This window comes from Sinohyriopsis cumingii, chromosome 4 (assembly GCF_028554795.1).
Source record: "Sinohyriopsis cumingii isolate HCF-2022 chromosome 4, ASM2855479v2, whole genome shotgun sequence".
NCBI lineage: Eukaryota > Metazoa > Mollusca > Bivalvia > Unionida > Unionidae > Sinohyriopsis > Sinohyriopsis cumingii.
In genome coordinates this window covers 90,456,949-90,479,679 of record NC_142964.1, presented here as the reverse complement: position 1 = coordinate 90,479,679, position 22,731 = coordinate 90,456,949, and the positions used below count along the sequence as shown (strand labels likewise).

Here is a 22,731-nt window from a genome sequence, read left to right as displayed (position 1 = left end):
GATTTCGGCATTCTCTGCTTCCATCGCATTCCGACCAGCTGAACGAAACGTGAAAATGCATCCGTTTTGCTACTGAGATTCTGATTCCATCAGATTAAAGACAGCAAAATAAGTATGGTGAACTATATTTAAATTTGTGGATGAGTGTGGATATGGGCTGCCAATTGTGTGAGATATTGCTGAAAATCTTGCTTCTTGTTCTGTCGGTCGCTTGGGAACATGCTACACAATGCCGTTAAAAAGGAAGTTAGACGTAGCACCAACTCAAAACTATCATGTGATACGTCTTACGTTGTATTACTATCATATGCTATGTGTCTTTGCTAAGATTTTTTTAGTATGTACTGGCGAAGCAGGCGAGGCATAATTTTCTTCATAACTTTCTGTTATTCTATTCTCTGCACAACACTTCATTATCCTTTTAAATCAATGATAAACTCGAAAGAAGATAAAAGGCTTCAATTCGGATTTATATCAGTTGGAAACACAGTTACATCTCTTCTTCGTGTCACTTCTCTTCGTACATTTCTAATGTACCAGTGCTATCTATTTATATATAGTACAGACAGTACATGCGTCCATTGTATAGGACGGGTTGATGAGAGAGAGAGAGAGAGAGAGAGAGAGAGAGAGAGAGAGAGAGAGAGAGAGTAAATATAAATAATAGCATTTTATTTACGATATTTAGCAAGAAAATGAATTGTCTTTGTCTTAGTCATTTTTTGATGAAATAAATTAATACATCTTTTGCATCTTATCTGGATAGTAGGGTGGTTTCGGATTGAATTAGTTTTAAACCAGAATATTCCACAAGCCGTTTACGTTAAATTTAATAAAGCACTATTACTGATTTGTAAAAAGAAATAATTAAGTTTATTCTTCGTCAAATCTGTATGAAAAGGTGTGGCTGGCGGTCAAAGGGGAAGAGCAAAAAAAAATTCAACCGTCCGATTTTAATCCAATGAATATCCAGTAAAGTCGATTGTCCGTAAATAAGGAAGAAAAAATGCGATAACAACAATGTAAAGATTAAGTAGTTAACGGATGTATTGTCAGTGAGCTACACTTCCGTTGTGAAAGCTATTAAAACTGAGGGAGGAAATAATTGAGATAAACATATACAACGGGAAATGGATTCGCAGAATGATATTTATTCACAAGCATTCGATCACATGCCGCTTATGTGTGATCCATCTAGAGCTAGTAGCAATGGCGTTATAAGGGGCAAAAATGAAAGGGATTTACTTTTGTCGGACCCTTCGAACAAATCACAGATAGGATCAAACAGACGTACAGCTGTTCGTAGGGGTGCTGTGCACGAGTCTTCGCGGGGCAGAGAGACAACAGGGTTGTTCAACCCTATGGGTCAGAATCATACCATAGAACAGTTCGTGGTGAGCCCGCCTCCAACGACAAGATCGGGTGGAATTAGGGGGGAGGACACATACCAGGAGGGTGTCATCAGGGAGCAGACTGGATATGACTACGCAAGACATGTGTCAAATCATCAGGTACATACATGCAGTGGAATCATTTGCACCACACTCATTTACTGCAATATGAGAGAACTTTCTTTTTTAATTTGCGTGAAGAGCTCCCTGGTATGTCTTCGAGCTGATGCCATCTGTCAAAATAATTATCCAGAGATCAGTTTTATAGGTGGGTTTTTCATGACAGTATCAGTAACCCTTTCTTGTCTACCCAAAAAGACCACCACATTTGATGCGGTTCTTTTCTGCAAGGCAAACAAGTAATAAAATATTCAAGATACCTAAGTAATCCCCATATGAAAGAAAAGAAAATCCATAAATTATATTTAAAGAAATTTTCTTTGGCACATAATACAGTCAAATATTGTGAATCTCCACAGGGCAAATTAGGAGTAGATATGACCAGCATATTGACAGATGGTATTTCACCTTGGCCAAATAAGAGTTCACTTCTAAATACATGGACGTACATATACAGAATGTCCTATATAGAAAAGTATGTGACATTGAGAGATTTGGGGTGTTGAGAGTTCTCTGGGATGCAGAAATCGATGCACAAGTTAATGTTTTCCCCCATAACCTAAAAAGGGAATAGGTAATTATCCTCCAAAAAAGGGCACTTTAAAATGCATATCTCATGATCAGAAGGGTTTGATTGTTATTATTTTTATTATTATTATTATTATTGGAGTAACTCACTTGAAAAGTTATAAATATCCTATGTTTAATATGTATTCCACTGAATAAGAACATACAAAATTTCCTAATTGTATTAAGCCGTATATTTCATTGTCTTTCATATATTCTTTAAGTTCCTTGAATGAACTATATTTTAATTTATTTAAGGGCAGGATCTGTATACTTACTAGTTCATTGGATGTAACATTAAACAAAAGAACGAAATAATGAGTCACTATATTGGTATTTAGTGTACCCTTTGATTTGATATTAAGAGAATGTAGTTATAGCTAAAATGACAGTAGAGGATTTTGGTTTTCAGTTTTAATTTGGAGCAGAAAACTACACTAATATGAAAAGTATCTAAACTTGCAATCATCTATTTGCGAAAAAGTCTTTCTGATCTGCTCAGGTTAAATGCATTGTTATTCCATGTAATTCTTGTAACTTCTTGAACAAGTGGGCTGTAAGTAACGTCATTTAGAGTAAATAGATTGACTTAGCGGTTGGCTGCAAAATGTTGTGAAAGATAATCCCTTTAAACATGTCAACTCAACTGCATGTTGAAGTGTTGTCCAATGAATGCACTGTTTCAATAAACAAAGACCATCTTTATGCATTGCAGAAGGTTATTTACCAGCTGTAACCTGATATACAAAGCTTTTGGTACATGTATATTGCTGCTTATGATCATAAAAAATGTTGAAATTAAATTAAGCACATAAGCAACTTTTTATATTTGCGACAAATTAAAATAAAAGGGAGTATTTTGTGACTGATAAAAGCACAAGTTGTTTGGAAATGGTCTGACAAATCAGCTTGGCATGCAAAATATTGTCCAGACGTTAGAAAAGAATTGCATGGTTGTTAATTTTGGACAGAAGAAAAATCCAGTTACTGAGTTCTCAGTGTACAAGTTCTTTTTATGATATTGTCTTTTGTTTGATCTGTTTCTATAAAGTATGTATCAGTCATATTGTGTCCAGGTCATCAAACAGAATCCAGGTGATTGTAAGAGGATTGTTGTTTTCCAAGATGACCATGACATCAGTAACTGGTTTGGTTTCTGTTGGTATATGGCTAATCAAACTAATCTGTGCTCTGAACTGTCTGTGGGACACTTGACAGGAGATGCTGCTTTGGGTTTGCTTGATCAATAGAGGACATAATGCAGTTGTGAGATTTATGCTGCTTGTGCTTTTGTAATGCCTATCCATTTCCCCTCCTTTCAGAGTCTGTATCTCTGCCAAGTGGAGTGATCCTGTGTGAGATCTTCCCAAAACTCAGGTCATTGTTGAAGAATGACTTGAGGCAATCACTGAAGTGTTTCTTCTGAACATCCTAAGATCACTTTTCGTATTCCAGCTTCCCATTGCAGTTCTTTGGCAGTCACTTTTCCGGTTTCCTGATGGTGTGGTCTGTCCATCTCAGCTGTGATTTCATCAGTATAGTGTGGATGCTTGGAATGCCTGTCCATGTGAGAACCTGAGAACCTCAGTGTCTGGGACCATGCCCTGCCATCTTGTCCTCATCAGTTTCCTTAGCAGTACATGTGAACATTGTTCATCTTTTTGGCATACTGTCTGTATACAGTTCAGGTTTTGCTAGCAGTAGCAGGGTTGACAACACACTGACTTTGTAGACCTTAAGGTTTGTAGGTAGACTGCCACACTTGCTTTGGCAATTCTGGTGTTGGTTACATCATCGATATGGACTGCTTGTGACAGTGTGGTTACAGATGAACTTATCAACTGTCAGGAGGGTTTGGGTTTTAGGCTCTATATAGAGGTTCTTGTTGCAGGTTTCAGGAACACCTCAGTCCTGACACTGGTTTTGAGACCAAAAAAATCACAAGTGAAAGAGAAATGGTCCATACTCTCAGCATGTCAGACCTGTATTTGGCATTCAGGAAACAGTCATGAGCAAAGAGGAAAACACAAACAGTCAATGGGTAAAATGTAAAAAAACAACTCTTGTGACTTTGACAGATGACAATAATAGCAATCTGCAACTTTCCAAGCACCAGGAGTGGTGCATTTATCGATGTAATGTACTTTACGACCAATACGATGGGCTGCTACATATAATTTAGTTTGTCAGTGTAACAAACAATATACATAACATTAAAAATTATAGCAAAGATAAAGAATAAAGAAAGATAGAGATAGTTCCTTAGGAAAAACTAATTTTATCTGGCTATTTATTTTGGCAGAGAAAGTGAAGGAATTACAGATTCAGTAATTGGTTTAATTACTCTCATTGGACATTATTTGTTATTGTCTTGTATAGGTATCTGTTGGCACACAGGGTAATGTAATATGATTTTTAAAAAATAAATATGCTGTTCACTGCAGATGGCAGTGGATATGAACTCCCCAGATTGATCAGATCTGAAACAAATGTGTGTGTGTGTGATTTGGATTTTTAACGTAGCTTTAACAATTTTTCAGTCATATTGCTACGTTGTCTGCAATGTAAGTAATATGTAATGTATAGTACGTTGATTTATAATGGTAGGTCATCAAATTTAATTTGGGTTAATATTTATCATTATGTTATAAAATGGTTTCTTTGCAAATAAACGTGTCAGTAGAATTTAGCAACAAAGCAGACTGCTCTGTGCTTTTTATAAGTCATACACTTTATATCCACTTTCCTACCCCACGTCCATCTCCTTTCTTTTTATATTCCTGTGTTCTTATACACAAATAAGTAGATGCACCCCCTCCCACACATACAACTATTCATTGACTGGATCACAATTTCTCATTCAAAGATATATACAGACATTTCACAGGTTTATCTTTTTTATTATTATTTTAATGTGATGGTTGGAATGCATATTACTAAAAGCTTTCCTAAATTAAAATTTCAAAATTATTTTGTTAAATTGGAAGATGGGAATATCAGTTTTTGGATATGCCTGAATCACTTTTAATGCATTTGACAATACGGTTTACATGTATTCCTTGGCTGTACTTATTTTCCATGTCCGTAAACTGCTTCCCCCTTTATCAGAGTATTGTTTATTAAGCAACCACATAGGTCATCACAATGTATACTACCCAGATGGGTTAGGATACTCTTATACATTATATGAAAAGTACAACTGGTAAGTCACACAACACCATAACATAGTACCATCATTACTAGGCATCTGCTTTGTACATCTGCTGAAAATGGTACAGGCAGTTGACTTCAAAAGGATACTTCCTAAGTTTAATACCGAAACTGACCAAGTACCAGAGAAGAGCCAATGCAGGTATTTTTGAGGGAAAGGCTGTATTTGTGCAAACTCAGACTGGCTGTGGATAATTGTGTATCTGTGAGCCTTTTTCAGTTTTGTGGTCCTTTGTCTTAATCATGCTGGAACAGCGTTCAAATTTGGACAAAATGAAATTCACAGTCCAAAAGCACTGAAATTATATCTGATCAATCCACCAAGGCAAGCAAAAATGAGGAATTACACATTCCTTCACCTTGTTGTATAAATACCAAATTCAGTAATTTTCCTGATGTGTTTTCATATTTGTTCATGTGATTTGCATCATGTGTGTTTGCAACATGTTCCTTTAATACAAAAGTTTAAGAATCAAACATCTCATTTTACTAACAAAAGGATAGGTAAGTTTCCATTGTATACCTTGTCCTGTCCACTAAGGTGTATGTGGCAGACACCCTATAAACAAGAGGTAATTTCAATGAGAGGTATTGTATGCATATTGTCATTATTCATTGTTTCTTTGCAGGATTTTTTTCTCTTGAGATAATAATGTTTGGACAGTATATTGAGAAATGTGGCCACAAGAAAGGCCCTCAGGACACTCTGTCAGACTCAGCCTCACTTGTATGCACTGTCAAACCACTGTGCATTTTGTAATTTATGGTCCACTTAAATCTTGAACCATACCAATTCCAGACACAAATATAGATTGTGGAGGAGGAATCGTCTCTCCCCCTTTTGCTCAGAGATCTCAAGATTTTTCTTGCAGAGCCTCTAGGCTCTTACTGCAAGGTGATTAGCTCTTCAAGTCAGAGATGCCCTCCTAGGTCCCAGGAGATTATGTGACCAGTTTTTCAGAGACTGGCGAGGCCCCTACAGGAGGAGGGACCGAATATTCAAGGAATGCACCCTCCCCCAGTGAGGAAGGACCAACTGAGCACTTATTATGTTCAGATTAGCAAGTTCTACCATCTCACAAGGGAAGTGAAGCACTGCATGCCTCAGATCTTGAATAGGGTATCATATTGCACCCTTGTATCGGCAGGGGGGGTTGAACCACACTCATCACTTCCAGGGTAGATTGTCCCACAGTCCCACATGTGAGGCATATCAGAGTGATGAATCAGGTTAATGTTCTAACATATATGTCGTCTGACCAGTCAATGATCAGTGGTCTGTCCAGTGACTGATCTGGTCACTGACCTAAGTCTGACAACCTGTTACTTCTGGTCACTGACCTATTTCTGATGACTGGTCATTGGTTACCGAACCTTGAGAAGTCACAGTACATTCTTTCTTAGGACTTCATTTACATCGGGATGAATTTCTTCATGAACCATATCTTAGTACAGGTCCCATGGGACAGGATAAAATGAATCCTGATGCTTCTAAAGGCACTACAAGCCCATACATCATTGTACATTTGATTATATCTCTCCCTACAGGGAATCTTGACTGTTACTGCAGATCTGGTACCCATAGGATGTCTCCAGATGCACCCCCGAAAGAGATCACTCTCGACTCTGATTCTGTTAGGGCCAGATATTTATGACCATTTTTATTGGTGGAAGAAGAATTGAGAAAGATTCCTGACAATTGTCCCTATTCATGTACCAAACCCCTACTTGAATCTGTTTACTGATACATAAGATTCCAGTTGGGGTTTTCATTTCAAATCAGAGGGTCCTTCATCAAACCTTCATTTGGATTACCTTTGGACAGTTTCTGGATTAGTGAAAAATTGAGAGTACAATGTAGAATAATATTTTAGGAACTTATGCACTAATTTTTTTTAATTCTTTCACTTTGTTTGATTTTATATTTTATTTAAATAAATCTCTATTTTGGAAAATTGAATGCTTGTTGGGTTTACCTTGTCTTGTTATAGAAGTTTAAGCCCCTAGATATCACACTTGTCAGAATTTAGAATTGTTGTGTCATAGTTTCCTCCAACATGTCCATTGCAGCATATATCCAACATCAAGAAGGTGCACATGTTCCCTTTATGTTTGTTTAGAGATCTGTAACCTCATTCACTGGACAACCTTGGAGAAAATCATACTCTGAGTTCAGCACATTCTGAGCAGGAAGAATGTATCAGCAGACACGCTGTCCAGCACAGGCAAATAGTCCTGATGGAATGGGTCCCTACACCACTCCCGAACTTAGTCCCTTTTCACACTTGGGGGAAGCCTTAGGCCAACTTGCTGCAAATATATTCAGATTTCATTTTTTTGTTTTCAAATACCAGAACAGAGAGCATGGGCAGTGGACATGTTCAGCTTCAGGTGGTATCTTTTCATGTATGCCTTCTCAACATTCTGGCTGCTATCACAAGTTCTAAAAGTCAGAACTTCTATTGCTTTTATCTTCTCACAGCACTCACACTCTCCACCTTCACAGCTGACTTGTCTCAAGCAATCTTTTCACCATAACAAGATTTTGGGCTGTGTTTCAGGTTGCATCATTCAGGCCAGGAGGTATTTTACGTCCAGTTCTATAATTACAGGTGGAGAATCTTGTGTGATTGATGCAGTATGAAACACATTGAACCAATCTGCCCTCTCTGAGTTCAGTCTTTGGTTTCCTTTTGTTTGCTGTCAAAAACAAAGAATTTTAAATATCGATTATCAAGGTCTATAGAGCTGCCATTTCCAACACAATTCTCTCAGGGCATGGCCATTGGTTCAGTTTTGATTCTCACCAATCTTTTCAAGTACTTGAAGTTGCAGAGACCTGTCGAGTCCACTCTCTTATGCCCAGATGTAACCTGTCTTGTGTTTTGTGGTCTTTAATGAAACCTCTTATGAACCATAGAGTGTGGGTTCCTTCCAGAACCTTACACTCATGACTGTTCTGTTTTTGGGGGGTGCTTGACATCTGTGAGAAGAAGGAGTAAACTTCAAGCTTTGCTTATTGACACTGGCTTAAGGGCCATTACAAGTGCATTTTCCTTCTTTGCCTTCAGTAGCTCCACTACCAAAGAGATGTCCAGTCTCATCGATTCTGCTGGGGATGATCAGGATTGGTTTTATTCCCTGTTTTGGCACTACATTTCTATCTCATTGTCTTAGAAAAGGGAAAAGGAATGGTCGGAAACATCCTTTGCTCCCTCTTCAGGCCTCCATCACTTCACGGATGATTGTCACTACCATCATTGAATCTATCAAAGGTACCTTACCATTAGAGACCATCATTGCCTCTTGGGCCTGTCTTAATCATTCTTCCTTGGAAGTCAACTTTGAACCAGCATTTTAGCGATTACGTATTACCTTGTCCTCCACAGCCCCTGAGTACCTGCACCATTTCTCTGTGGCTCTGATAATACCTATGTACCTAAACTGAATTTCTTTTCCGGATGGTGAGTACTTTGAATTTTTCTTTGTTTTTGATCAGTTTTAATACATCAAGCAATCCACCTAACTGATAGATTCCGCTATGCAGTATTGATGGATTATGTATTACTGCTCTGATTTCCTTGCATAATCGTTGTCTGTGGAAAAGATCACTTTTTCTCACATGGGCATGTGAGATGCATTAGTGGACTGTGTCCTGATGACAATTCTCCACACTGTGAGGAGTTATTTTACATGAAATGGATGAGGTTATTTGTCATGAGGCTTGACATTTTCTGTAAAGAAAAAGAGTATAATCTACAAAACAGTAACAGATAACAATTAAATAATTAAAATTTGTTTTTAAAGCCAAGCCCCACCCCAAACATTTATGGCTATCTGTAAGAGTTTTCTTTTGCCTTTCAGAAAAACTATGGTTTATATAGTCAATGTAACATCAATATATGTGTGTAGTTTAGTTCATGAAGCAATTTTGTAAATGTTGATCCATTGAAATGATGTGGGACAATTAACAGCCTGCCCAATGTGCATAAGCCTACAAGGGTAAATTATTTAAACCTAGCGCTTTTCCACAGACATTTAAAAAAGACCAATGTAATGTAAAGCCATATTGCATGATTTCTCACTTTGAACTAAAATTGTACATGATTTTACTACCTGCTATCTGTTACATTGTCATGTTGGATTATTAACAGTTTTGGACAAGTTCCAAACATAAAGGTAACACAGTATTAGAAATAACTGAACAGAAAGTGGAACTTTATGTAATCAGAGTCTCATTTTTATCAAAACTTGGATGACAGTTTATTTGGAATGGGTAATTTGAAAATCCATTAGTTTGAATTAGAAAGTTGCCATCACCATCACTAAATGATAAAATGATCTTTCAGGTGATAAATAGATTAACTCAGTTATCTCAGATGCCATGGTTTCAAAAGTGGGTGATATTACAGAAAGGAGAAAGATATCGTTCTACAATGACATTTGCTTTTTTTTAAAAATGGAATTAAAAAAGACTAGATTTTTTTATAGGCCAGATATGACTGGTTTTGAAACTGAAGTTTGTTTCTAGACTTTTTTTTGCTATTAGATCTAATGCAGACCAGTCTGAACTGGACAGGGACAGATGAACTATTGTAAAATTGAAAAGAATTAGTTTAGATTTGGAGTAATAAATGGCCTGGACACAAACATTGTGGGTCAAATAAGTAAATAAAAATAGAAAAACAAATAGTCCTTTATAAACCTAAGCATCCAACAAGATGAAAAGCTTGCAGAAACAAGTATTTTGATGCAATCAGATCTAACCCCACAAACAGGAGAAAATGTAAACAAGACAGAAGAATGGAAATAAAAATAACCACAAGAGAAACCCAAGCAACTAAGAGATACAAATCTCACCTCCAACAACAAAAAAATGAAACATAAAAAGTGAAATCACAAAAGAAAAAAAAGAATGTGTAACAAAAAATACAGGAAATCAGAGGATAAATAAACTGTTATTGAAAATAACAAGTAAAACAGAATAAATGGATTTTGAGCACAGGATTCATTCTTGTTATTTTAATGTAAACAAAAGCACTTGTAACATACCTTCATTAATGGAAATCTTAAAAGATAAAAATGTATGATATGATATTCCTGGAATTATAAATATTATATACAAAAGGAAAGGGGAATATAATACATGTAATTTGATGACCTATATAATTTTTAAATACTGTCTATAAAATATTAAGCAGAATATTATCAATATTATCAATAAAATAAAATGTTTTGGACTGATTATGAATAAAAGCCAATCCTTTGGTGAAAAGAAAGACAAATATAATTAAAAAGAATAGCAGTAACATGTATGTTAAATTGTAAAGTAACAACTGGGGAACAAGAAGCAATTATTCTAATTGATGAAGAAAAGACATTTGACAGGATTGGATAAAATTATGTAAAAAAAAGATAGTACAGAGATTTAATTTTGATAAAAATTAATATATGTGGGTTCAAATGGTATATAATAATATATAATCAAGTACAATTAAAACTGATGGGGCTTTTACAAATGTATTTAAGATGAAATGATCATTAACACAAGGATACCTATCAATGATGTTATATCAGATTGCAATAGAAGTTTTAAGTATTAATATAGGAAATAGAATAAAAGTACTAAATATATCAGAAGAGATAAAAATGTTCTTACATGCAGATGAATGCACAAACATTATTTCAGATAAATATTAATTTGCTCTCATACAAAAAGTACATGAATCCTTTGCGAAAGCTGCAGGTTCACAAATATACCTTTTTAAATCGGAAACCCTTTTAAGTAGGGAATTGGAAAAGGAATCATTTGGGCCTTCCTTCGGAAGATATAAAAGAAACAATAAATGCTCCAGAATTTTGTATGGTAAAGATGAAAGAGAGAAAAAAGTAAAAAAATATCCAAAACAAAATTAAAATGAAAATATTAGAAAAATTCCAAAATGTGAAAAATGAAGAAAAAAATTGTTTTGTTTTATTTATTTACTAGCATGTATTAATGTAGTCATTTGTAAGACATAGAATCACCCCAAGATATTCAGGAGAGCAGTTGTTGTTTGTTTGATGTTTACGTCATTTCTCAAGTCCACTAAATATTTATGTTTCTTGAGTTAAAGTGTTTTATATTTACTGGATTTCTTCGATAAATATCTTGCCAGGATGTTAGTGTCCCACATCAAGTTTCCCAGCCAATTATAACAATAGTGTAGCAAGTAACTTGTAGACTTCATGCGTCAACAATTCCCATTTTTATCAACAAGCTCTCCAGTGTCATCACACATGGTCAGCCTTTAGATAACAACCTATATAGCAGTTAGTATATATATAGCAACTTAGCAGGTCTGTGTCTGTACAGTTTGTTAGTAGTAATCAGTGGAACAAACAACATAGACCCTGATTTGCCAGCACATTGCTGTTTGCAGTTTGGCACAGATTACCAGTATAAACATGTATGTACAGTATATATGCATCATGTACTTTATCACAAGATGTTTTGACTCTTGCTTTTATTGACAGTGTCATAATAATGGCATGTTGTATAATTTATATCAGTTGTATATCAGTGTTGCACAACCTTTACAAGTTGCTGTATGTACTCACTTATAAGTCTAGTCCAACTGCCAAGTGCACACCCCCAGAATTGCTGTCACATGATGCACCAGTAGATCTGGGTCTTTGCAGTTTTTTGTTAGGAATAATCAAAGGACTAAACAACATAGACTCTGGTCCACCTGCACATTATACCATGGATAACATGGCTGATTAGGGTCCATGTTTTTTAAAATATATTTTTGCAGACTTATAAGTGAGTACATACAGTAATTATAAGTGAGTATATACAGTACTTATAAGTGAGTACATACAGTACTCACAAGTGCATTGTAGTCATTGAGGTAAAGGGAACTGAAAAACATGGAGGAAACTACCATAATGTTTTAGTTGTACATATTTTGCACACACACCATCTGTACTCACTTATAAGTCATGTCAAACTACAAACAACAAGGATCCTGATCAGCCATTGTATAATGTGCCTGCCAATCAGGATTATGTTGTTTGTTCTTCTGATTACTCCATAAGGTGCTGGCATATCTGGGTTCGTGCAGTTTGAAGTTGGATTCATCTAATAAGCGAGTGTATGCAGTACATGTGTGTACCACCTATATAAGCTTAAGCATTCTGGATGACTCATGGATGTATGACCACTTTACCCAGACACATAATGGAGCCAGTGATTGAACCCAGGGTGACAGAGGTGTCACATGAGTACAACCACTGTACTGTCTAGATTGTCAAAACCCTACCATGTCAACATAAGCACTTAGCCCACCCTGGCAATGTTAGCGATTTTCATGGTGATATTGTTAGTGGTGAAGTGGAGATCTTCCTGTTTGATTGTAAACTAACGCTCGTTGCTGTGAGACCTTTGAGCCAATTACATGACCTGAAACTTGCACAGCCATTGTGTATTAAGTATCATCATGACATGTATGATCATGAAAGGAAGTTTAAAATAGCTGCAGCTATTCACAGTTAGCAGGTACATGTACTGTATAAAACAGAAAAGTTATGCATTTAAATCAGTGCTATCCACAAATGTAATCCTTGCACAATATTTTTTCAGATCTCAGGAATAATTGAATCTCACTTATGCTTTGTTAGATTAATGCATGATATGCTTTTTTTATCATTCTGACAGTAAATAAATAAATATTTCTACAGGGGTGGGGGAATGGCTTGTCAGATTAGTTACTTTAAACAAACATAAATTGACATTTAATATTTGAAAAGGCAACTGTTTGCCTTGTGTTTTTACAGGTATGATGCTGTTCATACATGTGCCTAAATCACAGATGAAATTTGGATGGGTGTGTTGTTCATGTAATTATGTGGGTGGGTGTGTTGACAGTTGTGTACCTCAGGGTCTAATGTAAAACTAAAACATTAGGGGAGTAAATTCTGCACTCTATTTGAAAAACAAAGGGCAGCAGGTCTAAAAACAAGTGGGACTTTTAATGAATAAAATTGAGCTTGAAACTATGCCTGAAATTAATTTTTCCATGTGGGTTTTAGAAATTGGCTTGGTCTCAGCAATCTGGTGTCCTAGAATAGATCCTGTACAAAGTGTCACTAATTTGATGTTTGAATTTGTCCCAAGGTTCACTTCCTGCTCACTAGTAAAGTGAACAATATAGACGTATAAACAAGTGGAATATATAGTATATAATGCAGGATAAACTATTACATGCTTCTGTCTATAAAGATGAAATTCCAAATTTGTGTACTGACAGTCTTTTCATTGGGGGTGGGGTGGGATTGCTATCCTAGATGGGATTTGGGGGTGGGGTTGCTATCCTGGATTGTGCTATAAGAAGTCTTGTTCCACAGAATTTGCTTTCTTAAGAGGAGAATTTCAAAGTGTAAATTTCGGTTGCAGGTTGTAGTGCGGGATGATTACAGTCAGCCTCCAGACAAGTTATCATCACGGCCTGAGAGTAATTTACCAACTACCAGTGACTATACGGAACCATACCATTCACAGAACAGGAAATCTGGTAATCTTGCTGGTATGCTTTTTAAGTGAATGTGGATGTTTGAGAAGCAATCCCATCTTTTCTTAGGGACTGACCTTTTTTACTAGATAAATTTGTTATATTAGAAAGCTCCAGCGCCGCCCCCCCCCAAACAAAATTGCATGGCCTATCCCATATACTGCTAACATACAGCCTGAGTTATTTATATTTGTATGCAGACAAAGTTTTCATACAGTGAAGTCCTAATAATGTATGTAGACAAGTTTTCATACAGTGAAGTCCTAATAATGTATGTAGACAAAATTTTCATACAGTGAAGTCCAAATAATGTATGTAGACAAAGTTTTCATACAGTGAAATCATAATAATGTATGTAGACAAGTTTTCATACAGTGAAGTCCTAATAATGTATGTAGACAAAATTTTCATACAGTGAAATCATAATAATGTATGTAGACAAAGTTTTCATACAGTGAAGTCCTAATAATGTATGTAGACAAAATTTTCATAAAGTGAAGTAGTAATATTGAAAGTAGACAAAATTTTCATACAGTGAAATCCTAATAATGTATGTAGACAAAGTTTTCATACAGTGAAGTCCTAATAATGTATGGTGACAAAGTTTTCATACAGTGAAGTCCTAATAATATCCAGATTTTGTACACCAGAAATTGGAGACCTTGCTGTTTTAAAAAGTAACAACATCAGGTTGGCTATTATGATATTTGCTTGTTAATATGTCAGTGACAGAAGGCCATACACTCAGAGTAAGTTATCCTAGCCACTGTATCTATCCCCAAATGGCTACATGAATGTATATAGCAAAAATAGATAATGCACTTAAATTAGACAACTTTCTTTTCTTTGCTTAAATGTAGAAACTTTAACACAACTTATAAGCAATACTCAAAGGAACTAATACAAAATTGTTTGACTTTAATAATGTATGACACAAGGAAACAAAAAAGGAATATAACAAAATATCGGACTGTTTGATCTTGTCTTATTGAGATGGAGTCTTTAGAGAAAGCGTGACAAATGCATGCATTGACTTTTGTCTTTTATCGTGCTATTGATCATAGACCAGAAAAGCTTATGGGATGGTCTGTCATATTTTGTTAATCTTCCTATGCCTGTCCTTGAACACAAGTTTGTTATCGTGACTTTTCCTAAACTACGTGTATGATTGCCATAAAACTTTATACACACATTAATGCTAAGGTCCAGTTGGCCCTAAATGAAAATGGTGCTGCTCAGGCATCCAGTATGCACAGCATCTCGCCAACTTGAGAATCTTGTTATCACTACCCCTTTTGAATGGATGGTCCTATCAGCATGGGGTTTTCACTGAAAAATTTCATATCATTTCTTGTTGATCCTAAATGAAAACGTTGCTGATCTTAGTCTGATGCCACAGCAGAAACCTTGAAAATCTATTTATTGCTACTCCTTCAGAATGGATCATCATATCGACATGGGGTTTTCACCAGAAGACTTCTCATGATATGTTATTGGTCCTGAATGAAAATGGTTCCACTTGGACATCCAGAATAGCCACCACAGTGGCTGCCTTAAAAATCTTGTAATCACTACGCCTGTATGGATGGTTATATCAGCATGGGAGTTGCACTAAAAGACTTCTTATGATGTCTAGTTGGTCCTAACTAAAATTGGTGCCAATTTGATGTCCAATATGGCCACTATGGCAGCCATCTTCAGAATCTATTTATTGCTTCTTCTCCTGAAGTGAGTAACCCATGGTGGTCAAGTAGTCCAAAGCACTTGCCTTTATAGATCACTCACACATCTCACCTCTGTCCGTGTGAGTTCAAGTCTTGAATTGACCATCATGGATACATGGAAAAGCTTGCCTGGTCTGAGTGGTTCTTCCTGGAGTCCTCCTGGGTTGTTTCTCCACCAAACATTCTCACTGCCATGCATTGCCTCTCATGTACTGATGTATATAAACCCCTCAGAAAAAAACCTTTGGTAATGGAAGTTTTATCAACATGGAATTTTCACCAGAAGACCCATGATATCTGGTTTATCCTAAATTAAAATATTTCTGTTCAGACAGTCAGTCAATATGAGGTTTTCACAAAAGACTTCGTATAATGTCAAGACATCCTAAATGAAAATGGTGTTGATCTGTTGTCCACTTCTAGAAAATGTTGCTGCTACTTCAAAAATGAAAAGTCGTATCTGCATGGGTTTTTCACCCGAAGACAACTTAATATGTAGTTGATCCTAAAGAAAATGGTGCTAATTTGACATCAAATTTGGCAACCACAGCAGCCATCTTGAAAATCTTTTTATTGCTAACCCTCTTGAATGGAAAGTCATAACAGCACGAGTTTTCACACGAAGACTTCATGTGGTGTCTAGTTGATCTTAGATCAAACTTATGCCCATCTGATATCCAATATGGCCACCACAGCAGCCATCTTGAAAATCTTTTTATCATAACTTCTTCAAGATAAAAAGTCATATCAACATTGGGTTTTCAAAAGAAGACTTCTTATGATGTCCAGTTGATACTAAATGAAAATGGTGCTGATCTGAGATGTGGTGTGGCTACCATGGCAGCCATTTTTTAAATCTTTTCATTGCTTCTCCTAACATAAACATGGGATTTTCACCAGAAAATTTTCAATCTTGTTTAGTTGGTTCTAAATAAAAATCCTTCTGTTCAAATATGACCACCACAGTGGCAAGCTTGAAAATCTTGTTACTGCTACTCCACTAAATGGATGGTCATATCAGCATGGGGTTTACTTTGAAAGATTTCTTATGTTTTGTGGTCCTAATTGAAAATAGTGCCAATCTAGCATCCAATATGGCCATCACAGCAACCATCTTGAAAATCTTTTTATGGCTACCCCTTCTGAGCAGAAAATCATATCAGCATGGGGTTTGACTGGAAGACTTCTCATATTGTCCAGTTGGTCTTAAATGTAAATAATGCCAGTCAGATATCCAATATGGCTACCAGATCAGCCATCTTGAACATTATTTTATCACTACCTCTCACAGATGAAAACCATATGAACATTGGATTTTAAGCAGAAGACTTTTTATGATATCTAGTTGTTACTAAATGAAAAGGGTCAGACATCCAGTGTGGCCACCATGACAGCCATCTTAAAATCTTGTTATTGCTACTCCTCCTTAATGGAAAGTCATATCAACATGGAGTGTTCATCAGAAGACTAACTATAATATCAAGTTGGTCCTGAATGAAAATGGTGCCAGTGTGACCTCAGATATGGCTGCCACATGGAACATGTTACAAATCTTGACATTGGTTCCCCAGCATGAATGGTCCAATGAACATGGGTTTTCACCAAAACTCTTCTAATGATGTCTAGTTTGTCCTTAATGAAAATTTTGCAATCTTACAGCCAGTATGGCTAACACTTAGGCTAATTTGAAAATCCTATCACCCAAGAATATCAGAGAAGATTTCAGCACTTTGCATTGAAAAAGAAATGGTCTTATACTTAATTAATGGAAATTCTTATTGGACTATAGATCACTAGTCCCTTTGGGGGATTCTTATTATCTCACCTACAGTAGACACAAGCCTATGAGATGAACCTTCATCTGTCAGGCACCTTCCATTCAGTTTTCTCAAAAGCCATTGACTAATGTGCACATAATTTTACAGGGAGTACTCTGCAATCAAGGTTTTTCAAATTAGTTTAATTTATGCTGATCTATCATCCAGTATGGCCACCATTACTAAAATTAGAAAAACCAAAGGAAAATATTACCAAATTTGACAGGAAGCATCGTGGCCAGAAGGTTTTTCAAATTTATTCAAATGATGCCAATTCAGCATCAAAAAGCAACCAATACTGAAAATAGAAAAAAAACTAGCAAGGATTATTCTCAAAGTTCAACATAATTTGATTGGGATAAAAAAAAAAAAAACATTTTATGCCTGAAGAAGCATATATGCAAAACTTGTTGCAAAGAATTTTCAGCATATGTGCTGTTTTTTACCCCAATTGTGAAATTTTTCAACAACATAATGGCATCAAATTATGATCTTTAGAGAGTAAAGATGTCTTTGAAATATCAAACACTAAAACTATCTGAAAAACAAATGAAAAGCAGCCTTCACAGCAGTTTCTTGAACAAATGTGTTGAGGGGATTGTTCCATCAGGTTTATGACTGAAACTGAAAATATACATAGGAAGCAGAAATGAAGAATTCCAAAATTTGATCGACAGTCTGTTACATAAAGTCTCGCTAAACATATGCGAATGATTAGCAGAAGAACAACAAAAAAATATCACTAAACGTAGGAAAACAGATGGAAAATGTTAGGGATGAATTGAAGAAGAAACTAGATGGGCAAAGCCTTTTCAGTTTCGATCAAGAAGTATATGAGAAAACAGAAAATTTGACAGAAAACATCCTGGCAAAGATCACTTTAAATTATATACAAATATTAATGAGCCACCAAGATATATGAGCACCTTTACATAATAGTCAAAATCCTAAAACCGACTTTGGTGTCCCATGTTACTGAGTGGTTTAAGGTGTCCCGTGTTACTGAGTGGTTTAAGGTGTCCCATGTTACTGGGTGGTTTAAGGTGTCCCATGTTACTGAGTGGTTTAAGTTAATCACCTTTATGGATCACTGACATCTCACCTCTGTCCAGGTGGGTTTGAGTCTTGGGCATGTCCAACTTGGGCACATAAGAAAGCTTGCCAGTAGTTTCCCAGTGGTCAGTGGTTCTTACAGATATACTGGCCACCATGTTCTGAAAATTGGCATTAAACCAACAGCAACACAGAAACATTAAGACTGATTTCTTGTTTTCACTGCTCAACAGAATTAGACAAAATTTGACAGAAAAGCATCCCATCTTGAAGGTCTGTAAAATTTGACAGAAAAGCATCCCATCTTGAAGGTCTGTAAAATTTGTTCAGATGGTTTTGATCAGCCATCAAAAATGGCCACCGTTACTTAAAATAGACAAACCTTAAAACCCATTATTGAAAACTGCTCACCAGAATTAGACCATTTGATACATGGCATCCAGGCATGCAGGGCTTTCAGGTTTGTACAAATGATGCCAGTCAGCAGTCTAATATAGCTGCTGTTTCAGTTTTAAAACCTAAATGCAACCTCTCAATCTGCGTAATAAGCACTGGCCAAATTTGACAGAAAACGTTAAAGCAGGAAGGAATTTTAAATTTATACTGATGATTGTTGATCTGCCACTACTGAAAATAGAAAATAATTTGAATGACTTCTCAAAAACCACCAAATTTGCACAGAAAGTATAGTTGCATGAAGGGTTTTTAATTTTTGCACCAATGATGTATATGTCTGCTGTTTTGACAATATCTGCTTGCTATATCTTTTTAGTACACATATCTGTCTACATGTATTATTTACATATATATTTTGATAACTTTAATTATCAATTTGTTTTTAAAAAGGATAAAAAGAAAACATTTGTTTAGATAAATATAATGTGGTTTCCTTAAAATATACCATAATTTATTTTATCTTATTCCTTTACTTATGGTGGGATATTGTGTTTGGAGCAAGCTAAAATTTTCCAAGGATAAGTCCAGTTTTCCAATCAGCTTGCCATAGATAACTGACTTTTATAAAAACTTTAAATCCCTGCATTGTGCTTTCACCAGGAGACTTCTTATAATGTCTTGTTGAACCTAAACTAAATTGTGCTGATCTGATATGGTGGCCATCTTTAAATTTTTGTTATCATTACTCCTCATAACATGTAGTTTCATCAGAAGACTTCTCATAGTGTCAAGATGGTCCTAAATGATTGAAACTGACCCTCAATATCACCTCCATGGTGACCTTGAAAATATAACAGATGTCTACTTAAACATGGAGTTTTCACAAATAGACTTTTTATGGTACCTTGTTGGTCCTGAATAGAATTAGTGCCAATTGTTCATCCAATAAGGCTGTCATAACAGCCATCTTAAATATTTATATGTCACTACTCCCCCTTGAATGGATGGCAGGATTTGCAATAGTTGCATACCCTTGTGTTTTGACACTTGGAATTTAAATGTGACCTATTTCCTTAGCATCAGTCTTAATTTGGCATGATGACCTAATGACCTTGCACTATCCATAAAATTGTTATGTATGCACCATTGATTGACTTTTGCCAGACTACTGTTTACACCTTATCAGCTAATAATATGACACCTCTGTGAAATCGGTATGAACTGGGTGGACTAATAGGCCACTGATGTCACCTTTAGGTGTGCATAACTAAAGCAGTGTAAGAGTGTTTTGATAATGTCTTTGGTGATTATGATAGAGGTAGAGGGAATCAGTTATAACTTGATTGTACAGCAGAACCTCTCTTGAAAGACCACTCCCTTCTGCCAAAAAATAATAGTCTTTCAAAACAGGTGGTCTCATAATAGGTCATAAAACTATATAATCAATAAATCTATACATGGAGACCATGGTCTCTCAAAACAGGTGGACTCTCAAAGCAGTGGTCTGTCAACACAGGTTTTACCATTGTAACTTTTGATCAGATATTGGAGTTTGTTTGATAGCCCTTCAGATTTATAATCATTTAAATGAAACTGAAAAATTTGATGGCTCACGAAGCCAGTTGTCTTAGGTAAGTGGACAGACTTTAATTCAGTTGTGTTATGTTGCAGATTATATGCTTCATTGGCCTAAATGTTAAAAAAATAGGGTGTTTTTTTAAATATATGATTCAGTACTAATTTACTGGCCATTACACTCATTGACTTACTTTGTGCTTTCAGATTATTCAAGATGAAATAGTGAGATTGAAACATTTTATTTTATTAGCTGTATTTGTAAAATGTTAAATCCCATTGGCTCAAAGAAGTATATTTTTGTTTCTGTCTCAGTCTCAGAAACAACCTGCTAGTGATGATCGTTTCAATCCACACACTCCAAAGGAACATAAAGTTACTAAGGAGAATACATCTCCTAAATTTGTAATAAAATTTAAGTACGAGTGGAAAAGCAAATTTCTATTGGTTGAAAATGTTTCAAACAGAGTGATGATATGTGACAGGTATAATAATGCTGGACAGGTCTAATCTTCAAAACTAAGGTATAAAATAATCCTTTTTTTCTGTTTAATTTTACAAATATGCACACAATAATGCATAATTAAAATGCAGAACACTTGTACAAATGTAAGTAAAAGCCATGTCTGTCTCACTTTCTGCTTGTCTGTTTGTTACAAAATACCATTTACATGTTTCTCTTTATTCAACATAAACAAAACAATCGTACACATCCATTGCTCAATGAATAAAGAAAAATCCCATCTATGAGCACAAAGCTGACAACTATTGAGATTTCAGTTTTGACTCTTGAGATTTTTTGACTCTTGAGATTTAGGGGGCAAGGGTAAAATGACTCTAAATTCTTTAAATCTATTGAAAACCCAGGATGGTTATATTTAAATGTGGTCTACACAAAAATACTTCTACTGTTATCTGCTTAGTCCTAAATGAAAATGGTTGCAATCTAACATCCAGTATGATCACCACCCAAACCAAAAGTGCAAGACTGTTTTAAAGCTTGCCACAAGCTTATTTATAAAGCTTGTGGCAAGCTTGTATTTGGAACATTGCAGCAAGCTTGCGCAAGCTTATTTAACAAAAGTGTCATAAGCATGCACAAGCTTGAGCTTGTGCAAGCTTAAGCTTGCACAAGCATGTGCAAGCTTGTTATTTATTTACCTAGTACAATAAGTATACACAAGCTTGTTACTAGCTTGCGCAAGCTTGTTACTAGTTTGCGCAAGCTTGTTACTAGCTTGTTGCAAGCTTGCAGAGATTTCTTGCTACAAGCATCTGGGCTTTCAAAAATCAGACATGATTGTGTTTTCCCCCCTTCCAAAAAACCCCTGAAAATGTGAAGGGGGTGTCTGGGAGTCCAAAGGCCCCTGTCCAAAAAAGCATTTTAGACTCAACTGCTCCTGGTGGACCATATTATCTTAACATATTGCAAAGTTTTACTTCATTCCAACGAAGTAATCTGCATATTTAATGATTAAATAATGTAATCTTATATTTGCAATGCAGTGGAAAACAAATCTGTTCCGCCAAAACATTAAGTTTAATTCCATTGTTCAAGTTTATTCATTCACTGCAAGCTTACCCAAGGCTGCAGAAGCTTTATGTGTTCCCCTAGCTGCAAGTGTCACGCCTCTATGAAATGATCGTGAATAATTCATGAACTGTTTATGAATTTGGTTCAAGAACCATTCATGAAAGTTCATCAAAAGGTTCATGAATTATTCATGAATGTGCATGAACTGAAAACAGTCCACAAATTGGATCATCATCATTCATGAACAAGTGCATGAACATATTCATGAACTATGATGAACAAAGTTTTTCAGTGATTCATGACTTCATGAACAGTGCCTATAAAACAAAATATGATTACCTGACAAGTCACAAATACCTATTTCATCCTGAATCGTACAATAACCTTAGATGGGGGAGGGGGTTAATACAGTATAAAATGCAACATATTATCTTAAAAACTGTATTTGATTTCAGATAAATTTAAACTGACAAGTGATATTCTTTTTTTTTTTTACCCTTAGCAACACTTTTTGTATGTTCTGTAATTTTTCTTTGAAAAATGGTCAAGAGATATTGGGGCAGTTGCCTGCAATCAACTGTTGAAGCATATTTCATCGTCATGGGGCTGTCTTTCAGCTGGGGTTTCTCCTGACCAATCTTCTTCTAGAGATTGACCTGTCTGATAACTCTTTGGTGAAGATGTTCAGGGTCTATAATTTAATCAAATCCTGTCCACTGTCACTACTGAATGTCTCCATCTGCAACTTAAGCTGTTCCATCCGATTACTGTTTGGATCTTTAACATTGTTGC

General features: G+C 35.7%; 1 protein-coding gene across 2 annotated transcripts in view; it reads left to right on the top strand.

Annotated features, from left to right (window-relative positions):
- The first annotated feature begins 1,000 nt into the window (after positions 1–1,000).
- The window catches only part of LOC149801648 (uncharacterized), a 54,698-nt gene continuing 32,967 nt past the window's right edge, over positions 1,001–22,731 (top strand). Inside the window, exons 1-2 of one of the 2 annotated variants that reach the window (XM_089955921.1) lie at positions 1,001–1,511; positions 13,726–13,843. In XM_089955921.1, coding sequence (XP_089812047.1) covers positions 1,131–1,511; positions 13,726–13,843 — 499 coding nt within the window. In that variant the 5' untranslated portion in view covers positions 1,001–1,130. Of the gene's footprint in view, positions 1,512–13,725; positions 13,856–22,731 lie in introns of both variants that reach the window. The other variant, XM_089955920.1, reaches the window with a different exon arrangement.